Source organism: Podarcis cretensis (genome assembly GCF_951804945.1).
Source record: "Podarcis cretensis genome assembly, chromosome: 15".
Classification (NCBI taxonomy): Eukaryota; Metazoa; Chordata; class Lepidosauria; order Squamata; family Lacertidae; genus Podarcis; species Podarcis cretensis.
In genome coordinates, this window is record NC_137185.1 from 6,288,818 (window position 1) to 6,304,286 (window position 15,469).

The following is a 15,469-nucleotide window of genomic DNA, read 5'->3' on the forward strand; positions in this document are numbered from 1 at the left end:
AGCTGTTTCCCTGAGCCTTCAAGAAATACTGAATGACCTAACAAAGAAAAGGAGGAATATTTGATTCAGTTCACATTTAAAGGCAAACCTACCTAATTCACATGTTCCAAAATACACAAAGCAAAACACAGCGATCTTTTGAAATTTGCACTTCTCTGAATTTTGCAATGCAGTTCTCCAGCAAAGTAATCTGTAGAAAAGGAAATATATTGGGGTCAAGTGTGTCTAAAAATGCATGTATGAAGATAGAATAGAAAAATGCATTATATTAGGGAAAGCTACTTTGCAAAAAGCACAAGAGGCAAAATTGCATACAATATTTTTATAGTCTAGAGGAATTTTAATTAAAAGCCTGATATTTCATGAGGCTTAAAAATAATCACAAACTGATGTGGAGAGTTGAACTTAAATTTGGAAAACTGAAAGAAACCAAACTTGACAGATTTATCCATTGATAACAAAGAATTGGACACCCTTTGAAATATTGGATGTCATCCATCACAGGCCAGTACATCAAGGTATCATTCCCAGCCTGGTGCAAAAGAATTGAAGGCTGCCATGTTGATTCTATTTTAGGATTCTGGGAACTACCCATTTGCCATCATAAACTGGATTAGAGTTTGCCATTGGCTAGAGGGAAACAATTTTCAGCCAGTAAATCTGGCATGCAAATAAATGGCAAGTTAAAACTTACTGGCTCTCATTTCTGATGTCACAGGCTCAACAATAAGCAATTCACAGTGGAACCCTCACCAGCAACAATAATTATGGGATAGACAGTCATTTTCCATTGCAATAAAAAGTAAGCCATTCTATGCTGAATGAGTGACAATTAACTGGCTTTATTGTCCATAATTAAACACATAACTGTTCCTGGCCAGGGGAGATAGTGGCCATAAACTTGATAGTACACTGTATGTTTGTGAGGTACAGTATGTAGTTCTTCTCTAATCCCTTTTTTGAAGCAATTCTTACCAATTTTGTGAGCAAATCACTGCACATAGGAAGCTGCCATATGAAGAGTCAAACCATTGGTCCATCTATCTCAATATTGTCTACATTGACTGGCAGCAGCTTTCCAGGGCTTCAGGCAGCAGTCTCTGCCTGCCCTACCTGGAGATATTGAGGACTGAACCTGAAGCCTGTATTAAAAGCAGAAACACCCTACTGCTCTTCCCTGAAAAAAATGGAGACTGGAGTCCTCAATGGTTCTGAATGAAGGGCTGATTTGATACAGGAAGCTGCCACATGCAGACTTAGACACATTGGCCCATCTAGCTCAGTGCTGATTACACTGACTAGCAGCTGCTCTTCAGGGTTTCTGACAGGACCTGGAGATACTGGGGACTGAACCAGAGACCGTCTGCATGCAAAGCAGGTGCTCTGCCACTGAGCTATTAGCGCACAATAGCTCTGAGTGTTCGTTAGATTTTTGGATTGTGTATGCTCTGTCACTGTAATCTTATGGATGGTGATTCCCAGGCAATTATGGGATTGCAACCTAAGCCACTTATGAAGCTCTTGCCTGTCCATCAAATGGTTGCCTAAATGAAGAGGGTGACTTGCTGGCACATACTGGTAGTTCCTGTTGTAGTGGCAAAATTCCTAAGCAGAATGTGTAAGAAGTTGTACGTTGAGATCCACATATGGGCAACGGCTCACATATGGGCCAGATGAGCTGTCAAATGTGGCAGTGTTGTAAACAAAAATCTGCCCTTTTCCCTTATGGGGTATCCAAGAGCCCATATAGAGTCCTTACATAGGTTCTCTATTGGTAGGAGACAATAACAGAGGCCAACCAGAGAATATTGACAAGCAAAGCAGCTAGTAAGCTTGATCTTTATTGATCTGTTACAACAGGGTGCTCCCCTCATCTGCAGGAGAGGAGGAGAGACCCAAAAAAATGGCGTGCAAGGCCTTATAAAGACTTTTGAAATTCCCATCCTGTAGATCAAGACCACCCCCAGAAACATCATGCATACATCACAGAAGGGGTGTAACCTAAGACCACCCCTCAGATACATCACACCTACATCACAGAAAAGGCGGTCTTAAAACAAAAATTTGAATATTCTTTTTCTCCTGTCCTTGTTTATCTCCTGTCTGGCAGGTTACTTGACTGGATTTCCTGGGGAGCCTGGCCAGTCCTTTGTAACAATAAATACTTAGTTCCTGGGCCATGTCACAGGCTCACACCGTATTCATATCTTAAATGTGCCCTTAAGACAGGATTTGTGAGGAAACAGACAATGGGGAGGCTTTTCCACTTTGACCTTGCAGAGAAAACATTTGCTCAGTTTAGGAATCAAAATGGCTTCAGGTCAGCCTTCCTGTGCTGATCTATGTACGTGCGGTTATGAACATTACCATATATCTAAGACCTCCAAATTCCTATCACAGCAGGAATCTATGAGCCAATGGCCAGGTAAATGCAGCAATGTGCAGGACAATCCAGTTCATGTAGATCCTGTGCCTTACTGTGGTATTTCAGAGGTGGGGACATTCCCATACCTACCTGGGGATTGAACCTGGGACATTTTGCATGCAGAGCAGATGCTGTACAGTGGTACCTTACATACGCTTCAGGTTACAGACTCCGCTAACCCAGAAATATTACCTTGGGTTAAGAACTTTGCTTTAGGATGAGAACAGAAATCGTGCTCTGGAGGTGCAGCGGCAGCGGCAGCAGGAAGCCCCATTAGCTAAAGTGGTGCTTCAGGGTAAGAACAGTTTCAGGTTAAGAATGGACCTCCGGAACGAATTAAGTACTTAACCCAAGGTACCACTGTACCGCTGAGCTGCTACGAAACTTTCTCAGGACACTGGGGGGCCCTCGTTGAATGTCCCGTTGGCATCTTTGGCGCTGCTGTCCACGTACTCTGTGGAAGGCAGAGATTATCTGGTTAGTTGACATGATTGCTCTTTAAACACCCCTCTTTCTCTCATGCGAGCCTGATCAGCTCCTTAGTGTTCTCTGCTTCCCATGCACAAAAGCTTATTACGCTACAGGTTTTGAAAGAGAAAAAGTTTCACTTGTGATAGGAATTTTATAGATCAGCACACGAAAGCCAACCTGGAACCAGTTTGATTCCTAAACTGAGCAAATGTTTCTCTGCATGGTCAAAATGGAAAAGCCTCCCCATTGTCTCTTCCTTCACAAATCCTGTCTTAATCTGTGTTTGAGCCTGTGACCTGGCCCAGGAAATAAGTATTTTACCACTACAAAAGAATGGCCAGGCTCCCCAGGCAATCCAATCAAGTAACGTGCCAGACAGGAGATAAACTGACAGGTGAAAAACAACATTTTAATTTCTGTGATGTAGGTGGGATGTATCTGAGGGGTGGTCTTAGGTTACACCCCTTCTGGGATGAATGTATAATGTTTCTGGGGGTGGTCTTGATCTACAGGATGGGAATTTCAAAAGTCTTTATAAGCCCTTGCACAGCAATTTTGGGGTTCCTCCTCCTCTCCTGTGTGTGAGGGGAGTACCCTGTTGCAACAGATCAATAAAGATCAAGCTTACTAGCTGCTTTGCTTCTCAATATTCTCTGGTTGGCCTCTGTTATTGTCTCCTACCAATAGGGAACCTATGTAAGGACTCTATATGGGCTCTTGGATACCCCATAAGGGAAAAGGGCATATTTTTTATTTACAACACACTCCTTTTTAAATGCTGGGAAATCCAACCAGATGGGCGGGGCATAAATATTATTATTATTATTATTATTACCACAAGACTATTATTCCGCCACCCTTTACTTTGAGGTCTGTGAGTTGCAGGCACCAAGTACGGCATAGTCAATGGTCAGGGATGATTGGTGTTGTAGTCCACCACCTGGAGGGCCATGGATTCCCCATTCCTAATTTATGTTGTGGGGCTTCAAAGCATTTTGCCCTCACAACATCCTCGCAAGGGAGGCTAGGCTGAGAGCTGCAGCCGCCCAGAGAGCTTTGTCGGCCGAGCAGGGATTTGCACCATTTTCGTTTCCACAACCCTGTAATCCAATGGAGACTGGCCTAATGGGTTCCCCAGTGAGCTTTGGGGCCGGGTTCCATCGTCACAGCCTTGCAAGGCGGGCTGGTCTGAGAGCGGCTGGCTCAAGGCCACCATCAGCCAAAGAGCTTCCTGCTGCCGAGTTCGACTTCAAACCATTTTTGTCCTCTCGCACAACCCTGCGCAATAGGCCAGCCTGAGAGATTGTGAGTGGCAACACCACTCACCCCATGAGCTTAAGGCCGAACCATTTTGGCCTCCCAAAAACCCTGTGAAACAGTCTTAGCTGATTCATCGTCCTCAGGGTGGCCATTTGAACCCAGGTCTTCCTAGTCCCCACACTATTATTATTATTATTATTTCTCCCTCCACCAGGTCTTCCTTGTCCCCACACTATTATTATTATTATTTCTCCACGGTGGTGTACATGGTTCTCCCCTCCACCATTGTTTCCTCTCACAACAACCCGGCCAGGTAGGTGAGGCTGAGGGGACAGTGGTTGGCCTGAGAAGTCAGACTAAAACCATGACAGAAACCTTTACTGCATTGGGTTTTGAGAGGGAGTTTTTTATTGACTGTCTTCTGTGGAGTGGAAAAAGCAGGAACTGGGCCCTCGTCACGTTTGGAGGTTTGGGGGGCGAACTGAGGGCAAAATGGCTCTCCTTTTCCCCGCGCGCGAACTATTTCGCCAGGCGGAGGGAGCCGTTTATTGATCACGTGGTCCTTCACCTCCTTCTCCCCGCGTTCTCAGCGGAGGCTATTTGTGACAAGCGAAGGAGGAGGAAGAGGGATGGGCTTCTTGATATAGATCTATGTTTTCTCCCTCCTCCCCCTCCCTCTCTCTCTCATAACGCCTTTCTTTCTACTCGCGCATGCGCGAGAAGCCGCCAGACGGATCCTCCCCTGTTTCTCTTTCTCTAGGGGTGAGGGAAGCGCGCCCTCACCTCAAGCTGCGTGCCGAGGAGCGCGAGGCGGAGGAAGGATTTAAAATACGGGGTGGGGAGAGAGGAAAGGGGCGGAGCGTACATAATAAAACGCCGAGAGAGAGCCATGGTGGGCGGAGCCAAAGGGCGAGCGAAACGGCCGTGCGCTGAAGTAGGAAGGGGAGGAGGAGGAGCTCGGCCAAGCAGTTAATCTGAGAGGAAGGTGGTGGCGGAAGGGGGAAGTGGGCGGGGTTGAGGAGATGAAGGGTGGGGTGGGGAGTGGGCGGGGTTAGGGAGTGAGGGGGCGGGGCAGGCCAAGCGGTTGGTTGGGGGCGGCGGGTGGGGAAGGAAGGGAGGGCTGGCCGGCCTTTTTCCCTGCCTCTCGCGAGAGGAGGAGGAGCTAAAGCCGGACGAGGAGGCCCGAGGTCTGCTGTAGCAGCGCTCCTGAAAGGGGTGGGCGAAGGAAGGGAAGAGAGACCGGCCAAAAAACTGCCCGTCCCTTTTGAGGTTTGTGCGCACATGCCAGTCCCGGCTGCGACAGGGGCAGCAGAGCCTCAGCCAATAGCAAAAGTGGGCTGGGGGTGGGAGGCATGGTAAATTTGCATATAGGTGTGGAGCCCGTCAAGGAAATTTGGAGAGGGGGCATTTGATTTTTTCTCTCCCTTACACCTTAGTTAGCCCCCTCCTCATTTATTCCCTTCTTAGAAGGATTAATTCTTCCTGTAGATTTATTTCCTTTCTACTCCCCCCCCTCCAAAGGTTCTCCAGAATCTCTTTTAGGGGTTAAGCCTTGAGATCGTGAAGGATAGACCTTGAGCGGGCTTTTTTTCTTGTTGCTTTAATTATTTCCTTCTAACGTCTTCAGGGTGCATGGCGGTTTCCAAGCTGCAGAGCAACAGGTCCTTGCCCCGAGGTGTTTGCATTTGGAAATATACATATACATATATATATATATATATATATATATTTACATCAGAGGGAGTGGGTGAAAGTGGCTTTAAGGAGGTTGAAGGGGCTGAAGCAGAAAAGCAAAAAAGGGAGTTGGCTGATAGGATGAACCCCACTCTTTCTCCCTTATTAAGGAAAGTCTCCCCCGCAGTTGGTTTGACGGGATGAGGGTGAAGATAAGGAGGATTAATTCAAATGTGATAGTGGGAAGGAGACGTCGTTTTAAAATTTGGCGTGTTGGATGGGTGCATAGATGTGCATACATCTATATGTGCATGAAGCTTGTGGATAACTGTAGAATGGCAGCAGTTCTGCCCCACCCCAAAGAACACCCATCTTTTTCTGATTCCGCCTTTTTTTTTACATGCCTGCATTGGTTGGTATCACAGAAATGCCTGTGCAAGCTTGAGTGGGAGCTTCAGTCAATCCTGGTGCCTTGATTAACATATCTGTATGTGGCATTTGCATAGCACAGGTTTTCATTAGGTGTTGGTTTGAACCCTCTTGATTGTAGATTTTAATTGTAGGTTTTAAAATACTGTGTGTGACAAGGGCTTGACTGTGTACCTGAGGCAGGCTATTTATTTGTAAAGAGGAATTATTCCTTGCATTGGGTGAGCAGTTTAAAGGTGCATATTTCATAGCTAGGGAGGGTGAGAGGGACTGGGAGAGACCCACACCCCTCACTGGAAACTCACTGTTAGCTTAGTGTACAGTTCTGGGCTAGATGGGCCCTCAGTCTGACTCGGTATAAGGCAGCTTTTTGTATTGTGGCAGTCCTGGTGACAGTATTTCACTGTATCATTTTTGAAGGTGGCATAGAGCTAAGGAGCATATGCATTCTTGGGGTTGTATCTAAAGCTAGTCCTACTCAGAGTAGACCCATCACAGATAACTAACAGATACAGAACTAACTAGGGTTTGTTAATTTAAATGGGTCTTACTCAGAGTAAAACTGAGTTTTATGCAACCCTTGGTCTTGAGGTAGTATGTCTCTAAATCAGTGTTTCTCAAACTTGGGTTCCCAGCTGTTGTTGGACTACAACTCCCATCATCCCTGGCCAGTGGTCATACAAATCCTCAAATTACGGTATTTGAGGTTTTTTCCTGTGTTCTCCTTTGACTCAGTGAATTTGGGCTGATGGAAGAGATCTCTGCTCCCTTGCTAGGAGCCATAAGCATCGCAGGAAATAAGTTTTAGGAACAACCTTGCAAACGAAGGCTGAACTGTTCTTTGATAAACTTCCTCTTTGTACCTGGTGTGTCCACTGCTCTGGCTTTTAACAGGCAAGCCTTTTGGAAGGTGCCATTCTCTGTGTTGCCTTTCAGCCCTTTGTTATTTACTACTGTTACTAAGGGTGATCTGCATTGTGGAAGAGCATCAGGGAGCCTGCAAGCTCCCTCTTTCCTAGTCAAGCCAGTGATAAAATGAAGGTTACTGAAATAATGGGTGCCTGTCTTCTTGTGCTGGGACCTTTGTGGAAGAAGGGCATCTCTTGCCCACTACAAAAATAAAGCCTCACAATGCTATTGCTAAAGATTTAAGGTTTAATAGACGTGACTAACTTGGTTCTGTTAATTTAAATAGCTTTATTTTGTTGGATTCAACATAGATTTATTTATTTCAGCTATTTATATACTGCTTAATCCTCAGAGCATCTTGAGGGGTATGCAGTGATTTTACAGAAATATACATTCTCTCTCTCTGTGTGTATAATATAATAATATTTTTATTGATCAATTGTACATACTGCATTTTTGCTGTATATTTCTTTTGTAATAACATTAACACTGTTCACTGCTTTGTAGACTTTTCTAATGCAAGCCCTACTCGGCTTTGAGCCATTGAAAATAATGGACAATGCTAACTTGGGTTGATTAATTTCAGTGGGTGTGCTCTTGAGTAAAAAGTGGCTGGATACAACCCTATCATAAACAAACTATGCCATACCAAAATTAATAAAAACAGGAGATGGGAGTAAATACTTCTACTCTTTCTCTGACCTACACTTTGATGTTTTTGTCCCCCAGTGACCCCCCCCCCTCGCAAACTCCAATATCCCACTTTTGGTTTCCTTTTCTGGCTTAGAAGTATTAATGAGCTCTTAGATTTTCCAGAAATTCCTAGAACTGACAGTTCACTAGCTGTAAGGATAGAAAGCAGAAGCCCTTTTTTGGGGGGGGGGTTGAAATCCAGGGTAAAACTCTGTCAAGTGTCCTCTTCTTCCTTCCCCCGCCCCAAGAGGCCTTTGCTTTTTTATTGGGGGCACTCTCCTTCAGAGGATCTCCCCATGCCGAATCATCCAATGCGGCAAGGCAGGCTGAGTTTCCCTCTTGTGGTGAAAGTGCGGTGGCGAAACCAGAGCTTGCATTTACTTGCCTGGGGTTTGGCTGTTTTCAGGCTAGGAGCTGGGAGGAAGAAGCAAGAGTAGCGGCGTCGGCAGAGATGGCGCGGCTGGTGGCAGTTTGCAGGGACGGCGAGGAAGAATTCCCCTTCGAGAGGCGACAGATCCCCCTCTACATCGATGACACCCTGACGGTAAGCGGCGGTTGGGCAAGTTGGGCTGTGCGCTGGGTGCACGGAGGAATTGCAACATACTGAGGCAGTATTTTGCAATGCCTAGGCGAGCTCTCTCTTTCTCTCGCACCCCCCTCCCGCTCCACTCCACCGCCCTCCCCGGGCTCTAGAAAGGCCTCAGCCCCGCCTTGGAGTTCTCCCAGGACAGTAATTGGTGCGCTTTGCTGCACACACTGTTGCATCAATTGTGCACACAGTGCGCTTTCCCCCTTAACCATGTCTCTGACACACACGCATGCAGGGGAAGGGGGGGGGGAGAGCCACACACATACACACAGCCGGCCTAACCAGAAGATAGTCGTAGCCATTTTGGAACCTAGGTGTCTGCAAAGAAGCGGGAGGCCTCTGGTGGTTTTGCCTGACGCCTGAAAGGCGAAAAGGTTTCTGTGCTTCTTAAGTGACCTATTAGCTGTCTTGTCACTCAGGCTGTCTCCGTCCCAAAATCAGTTCGTGAACTTTCCAGGATTCGGTTGCAGTGGCCGTGCTCCGTGCAGTTGTGTGGCTTGAGGTTTTGTGTGTGTAGCTATTGTGTGGTGTTCTTTAAAAAACAACAGTGCACTGTGCAGCTGAAAAGGATTTCCTCCTAGCATTACTCTTGCTCTTATTGCATTTGTATCCCACCTTTCTCTCCGAGGAGCTCAAGGTGGCATGCACAGTTCCCTTCCTCCTCATTTAACCCCCCACAACAACCCTGGGAGGTGGGTTAGCTAACCCAAGGTGGTCCAGTGAGCTTCATGGCCAAGTAGAGATTTGAACCTTGGCCCCGCAGGTCCTAACCTCTGCACTGCACCAGCTCTTGAAATGGTGCAAGAAGCATTTTGGATATGTTACTCATATTTATGTTAGGAGTTTAGTGACCTGACGTATCTCTCCCTACCATGTGTTTCAGAACTGTTTGGGGGAGAGAAAGTGGTGTAAGAGATGATCCAAATTCTGTGACAGCAGAAACTAGAGCTCCCACCTCCAGAGAGAAAGTCTGTCTTATTTTGCAGCCTTTGGTTTGATATCCCAAAGGTGGAAGTGTGTCTGGCACTTGGATTATCCACTGTCAGAGAGAGGTTTGGCTAGGAAAGACCAAACTCTCCCACCATATTCTCAGTGCCAAATACAGACTACTTGCGATTATGGGAGTCTTGATTTTTGAGTAAGCTGAAATCAGCTTCCAAAAAAAATGTAAGCTTCTAAAAGATGCTCAGGCTCCGATTTTGGTGAACCTCCACCAAGAGGAAGTTACCCAGGAAAAGGAAATCGCTGGGCAGCTTCTAAGATTACAACTCAGCATCCCATGGCGGTCCCTGGTGATGTGGTTTAAGCCCTGCTGAGTCAGGCCAATGGCCCGTCTTGTCCAGCATGCTGTTCAAACCAGATAACCACACACAGGACCTGAGTGCAACAACACTACTCTCCCACCTGTGATTCCCAGCAGCTTTTATTCTGGACCTGGTATGCTGGAGAGAGCACCAAGCCATTGTGGCTTAATAGCCTTCTGCTCCATGAATGCCACTATCCTTTGGCACTCTCTGAGCCGAGTCCTCTTTCCTGGTTTAACCTGGACAACTGGACGGCACCTTTTAATAGCAAATTTTCATTTGTGCGTGTCATGCTGAAATTCCTTCTACACCACTGCTGCAAGATGTAGCTGTGTCCTCATACACATCGCTCCCCCCCCAATAAGAAGCAGATGTGCCCGCAGCCTGGACCTCACCGGAGGCCTCATTCTGCACTGGGAGCTTCCTTCCTCTTCCCGTATGCAGATTATGTCAGAATATGTTTGGATCCGGTAGTTCATCCACTCGCTGCAGCCAGGCTTAATGGAGTGATGATTAAGGCTATGTATATGCTACACATTTAACATTCTTTCCCTCAAAGGATTCTGGGCACTCTAGTGCACCCCTCCCCAAGTTACAGTGCCCAGCAACCCTTAACAAACCGTGGTGCCCCTAATTATTTGAGGAAAAGAACAGGCTTCAAACAGGATTTAGAGACATAGCATGTCCAGTGGTACCTCTGGTTACAAACTTAATTCGTTCTGGAGGTCCGTTCTTAAGCTGAAACCGTTCTTATCCTGAGGCACGCTTTTGCTAATGGAGCCTCCCACTGTGCGCACACCTCTGGCGTGCGATTTCGGTTCTCATCCTGGGGCAAAGTGTGCAACCAGGAGCAGCTACTTCCGGGTTAGCGGAGTTCATATCCTGAAGCGCTTGTAACCCTAAGTGTTCGTAAACAGAGGTACCACTGTATACAGCCTTACAAAGCTGCAATCCTAAACACCCTTAATTGGGTAGGGCATAAGACCCCATTAGACACAGTCAGTGTTAGAAATTAGCCAGGCACCAAGTGTGTTTTGCTACTGGCATGGGTCCAGTTGCCACTACATGGAGATTTCTGGGCGACCACAGTTGAAAAACCTTTGCCTTAGTCCATAGTTAACACCATTTCCATTTCTGCAGTATGTGTTTCTCCATCTTGGATACTGGGACAAGTGAATTGTTGTAAGAGCAAGCTGCAGTCAAGCAATGTAGTTGAGACCACAGAATCATAGATTTGTTTTTTTGTAAGGTACCCCTGGGGGTCCTCTAGTCCACCCCCGGGCAAATAAACATTCCGTTGTGGTGACCGTAACCTAGTTTTAAGGTACCGTTTGGCACCTAGCTTATATATCAGAGTTTCTAACACTGGACACAGAGGCATATTTAACTTCCCAGCAAAAAATGGCTAGGATTTCACTGTACTTTAATAACTCTTTGAGATGTCGAACAATTCAAAAGGTGCTGAAATGGGTCGCTGTGTGTCCTGCAATGTGGTTACCAGTTGCAGGCCTTAGATTGGGGACTCGGCGCTACAGCTAGGTGTCTGTTGTAGCCCCAAGCTCAAGGTGAGCCTTGTTACATTTTGGTGGAAGGATTTGGATGAGATGAACCATTTTACCTGGTTCCTGCTGAGCTGACAGCCGCCTCTTGATCTAAGAACTCTCTTACATTTGAGACTTAAAAGCTTGCTCTAAAACACCTGCAGAGCCCCAAACTGGGGACACCCTGATGAATGTGTCACTTCAGAAGCTGGCTGCAAAAGCTTCCCTCTTGTTCTGCTGCCTCTGTGCCTCCAGCTTCTCCCTGACCAAAGCATCTTGGATAATGGCAGCGGTGCAAATCCATACTATTTGCCACCTTCCAAATGTATTTGGACGTTCCAAATATATTTGATAGGGACGTGGGTGGCACTGTGGGTTAAACCACAGAGCCTACGACTTGCCGATCAGAAGGTTGGCGGTTCGAATCCCTTCGATGGGGTGAGCTCCTGTTGCTCGGTCCCTGCTCCTGCCAACCTAGCAGTTCAAAAGCATGTCAAAGTGCAAGTAGATAAATAGGTACCGCTCCGGTGGGAAGGGAAACGGCGTTTCCGTGTGCTACTCTGGTTCGCCAGAAGTGGCTTAGTCATGCTGGCCACATGACCCGGAAACTGTACGCCGGCTTCCTCGGCCAATAAAGCAAGATGAGTGCCGCAACCCCAGAGTCGGCCACGACTGGACCTAATGGTCAGGGGTCCCTTTACCTTTACCTTAAATATATTTGGTAGTTCAACAGTCAGCGCGTACCAGGATTAGTTTGTGGCCCACTGGAAACATGAGCAGAGTAGGACGTGTGTGTGGCGGGGCGAACACACTTCTCTTCCAGGTTGCAAAACTTTGTTGCCTGGTCACCTGGAGGTGCTGCTTGGGTGCCCTAGGTGAGCAGCAGCTTGCAAGCCTGCTAGAATTGTGGGCAGGGAGGGAGGGAGAGCTGGTGCCAGTCAATGTAGACCAGAAGCATTGCACACGAGGTATTTTGGACTGCAGCTCCCATAATCCCTGACTGTAGGTCATGTTGGCTGGGACTGATGGGAGTTGTAGTTCAACAACATATGGAGGGCTCTCCCAATACCTGATAACCTGGATATGCCAGGATTTGAACTTGGGGCTGCTGTGCTGCTGTGCTGTGTCCTCTTCCCTTTGCATGAGTGCTGCTCAGTTTCTGTGTCAAGGCCCATATCCTTTACTTTGATATAGTTACTTTGATATAGTGATGGGTTACTATAGTGCAGAGCTAGTCCCCTCCCCTCTCTGCAGTGTTAGAAATTAGCCAGGGGCCAGGTGCGTTTTGAGACTGGCGCAGGTCCAGTTGCAACCACATGGAGATCTCTAGATGCCAGGTTGGCGACCAACATTTCCATCTAACTGGCCCCTCCAGCTTTCTTAAACAGGTAAACAGGAGAGCTTATTTATCGCATTTATACCACACCTTTTCCTCCAAGCAGTACATGGTTTGCCTTCCTCATCTGCCTCAACCCTGTGAGGTAGGTTAAGAGGCTCTAACTGGCCCCAGGTCACTCAGTGAGCTTCATGACTGGGGGGATTTGAACCCTGAACTCCCAGGTCTTGGTCAGACACTAACACTGGCTTCCTAGAGCACTTCTGCTATGGGTCAGCTCTATAAATTAAGTAGGCAAATAAATATGGGGAAAGCCAAAAGTCACATATAGAAGGATCTGAAATATTTTCCTTGAAGCTTGAATTTGTATTATTTGATGTGTTGATGTGTTGTGAACTGCTGCTCTGGTTCGCCAGAAGCGGCTTAGTCATGCTGGCCACACGACCCGGAAAAACTGTCTGCAGACAAACACCAGCTCCCTTGGCCAGTAAAGCGAGATGAGCGCGCAACCCCAGAATCGTCCACGACTGGACCTAACAGTCAGGGGTCCCTTTACCTTTACCTTTAAACCGCTTGAGATTTTTTCTTTAAAATTTAAAGCAGGGTAAAGGTAAAGGGGCCCCTGACTGTTAGGTCCAGTCGTGGACGACTCTGAGGTTGCGCGCTCATCTCACTTTATAGGCCAAGGGAGCCTTCGTTTGTCCACAGGCAGCTTCCAGGTCATGTGGCCAGCATGACTATGCCTCTTCTGATGAACCAGAGCAGCGCACGGAAACGCTAGTATAGCACGGGAAGCTAGTATAGAAGTGAAATCAATAGTAGTAGTAAATAATAATAATAAATTAAATAAAAAATATCATTGGAAAAAAGGCACCTAGGCCTTCCATTGTGGCAACTGTTACCCAGGTTTAAGGTGCCATTTGGCAATTAGCTTATATATCTGAGTTTCTAACACTGTCTGTCTGGAAGGGCTGTCCCCACCTACTTTTAAATATTCCTGTGTACGTTGCATAGGGCTAGAGAAAGGGTTAAGCAGATATTTTAGAAAAGCACCCATCATTCCTGGCCGGTAGCCACATTGGCTGGGGCTGAGTTGGGAACCCCTAACAACATCTGGGTGCTGGTGGTAACAGGTTCCCCAACCCCAAAGTTTAAAGGACAGAAAAGATCCTTGCAAATCAAAGGAGTCTGTGTTTGTGCTCATAAGGCAGTGGGAATGTTGGATTGGACCAAAGTTCACTCCTTTGCCTTCTGGGAGCATGAGTCATTCTTCTCTTCTCAGTGACCTCTGACCTTCTGAAGGATCAAGGCCTCCACTTGCAAGATAAGGTTTTCTGTGGTTGGCTTTGGGGAGGGAGATCTGGGGTGGAGTTGGGGATTGGCAAGGTGTGCTCCTCGCCTTCCATAAAATTCATGGTGGGGCTTTCTTCCCCTTGCCCTCCAAACACTGAGTGGCTTTCCACATAAGCCAGATATACAATAAACACACAAGTCGTGAATCTAGAGAGTAGTATAAAAACAGCAATATATATATTTATTTTATTTTAAGAAACCAGATTAGATGAGAAGCTCTGGGGTCATAAAATGGTCTTTGACTTTGTGATGAAAAATGAAACCAAATAGGGAGAAGCAAATCTCTCCATTTCGGTTTCTTCTTCTTCCAGTCTTAAATTCAGCTCTCCAGAATTCCACATCAGTTTGAGGTTGTTGTTTTTTTAAAGATGTTCATGAAAATTACTATGAAAATTCTTCAATGTTTGCGCCTGAAGTTCTAATGCACATGTCTTCGTATTCAGCTTTGCTGAATATTCCCATTTTTGCTAGCCGTTTCCCCCCCCCCAAATACAATGTATTTTTGTACATTAATTTCACTAATATGTGCTTTTAAAAATGTACACCTGACCTACCATGTGCATTTTTGTGCATATGACTTGGTTGGGGAACTGAATTGCAAAATTTGGTGAAGTGGCAAGTTGTGATGGATAGCTGAGTTGGTGCGCAAATTAGGTAGAGTCTCATTTAGATTCAGACCAGGTCGAATTTATCTCCCATCCCCTCAAGGTAGGCATCTGGGGGGCGGGATCTCCTTTGGAAGGTTGTTCCAACATCAAGGTGCCACTACTGAAATGGTTCTTCTCCCAGTTAACCACCCAGTGCACTTCAGAGGAGAGTGGCACCACAGAGAAGAGAAGGCAATGAAAGTAGGAGATTCTAGTCCAGTTTGCTGTGTATGTGCCCAAGAGGCCTCTACTGCTCCTTCTAATTTGGATCTGGGATATTGGTTTGGTTTTGCACCCATGAAACCATGTTGCAGAACAAACCTTTACTTATAGATCATGGTTTGTTAAGAGCAGATCAAACCACAGCCCTTGGTTCAGGCAGGTTGCAAAGTTGGAAATTGGGTCCCAGTGTGAATGGGGAGGATGAAGTGGGTGCAGTTTTGCTTCTGCTCAGTAAACCATGGCTTGCGTCTTACTGTGATGTGTGAACTTTGAGCGAAATAACTTGGGGTGCTATGAAATCCAGAAGGACAAATGCTAATAATATTTTTGCATGCTCATAATCGAGGCAGGGCTGTTTCGGATGTGGGCATGTGCTGTAGTGGCATGAAACCGTGCAGGGTGGTAATTAAAAGTGATATTTCACAAGGCAGGAGCTCAGACCTGCACACCAACTAGTTGTCACTGTTATGCCACAGTTGCAAAGCACATGGAATGCTGTCTGCGTAGGGTAACTTTTGGACCTCTTTGAAAAATTGCCGAGCCAAAGTACACAGAGAAGAGAAAATGAAACAGAACTCATGTTTAGCTAGGCTGGTTCAACACTACCTGTAGTTGC

General features: G+C 46.4%; 2 protein-coding genes across 8 annotated transcripts in view; one reads left to right on the plus strand and one right to left on the minus strand.

Moving 5' to 3' along the window:
- MYO19 (myosin XIX) overlaps positions 1 to 183 on the minus strand; it is a 36,507-nt gene extending 36,324 nt beyond the window's left edge. Inside the window, exon 1 of the mRNA XM_079955498.1 lies at positions 93 to 183. The gene's annotated coding sequence lies outside the window, so the exon portion shown is untranslated. The remainder of the gene's footprint in view (positions 1 to 92) is intronic.
- A 4,559-nt stretch (positions 184 to 4,742) lies between these two features.
- Positions 4,743 to 15,469, plus strand: part of GGNBP2 (gametogenetin binding protein 2) — a 31,581-nt gene continuing 20,854 nt past the window's right edge. For 4 of the 7 annotated variants that reach the window (XM_079955566.1, XM_079955568.1, XM_079955571.1 and 1 more), the window contains exons 1-2: positions 4,743 to 4,918; positions 8,268 to 8,405. In XM_079955566.1, coding sequence (XP_079811692.1) covers positions 4,868 to 4,918; positions 8,268 to 8,405 — 189 coding nt within the window. In that variant the 5' untranslated portion in view covers positions 4,743 to 4,867. Of the gene's footprint in view, positions 4,919 to 4,973; positions 5,142 to 5,295; positions 5,426 to 8,267; positions 8,406 to 15,469 lie in introns of those variants that run through there. The other 3 variants (XM_079955567.1, XM_079955570.1, XM_079955569.1) reach the window with 3 other exon arrangements.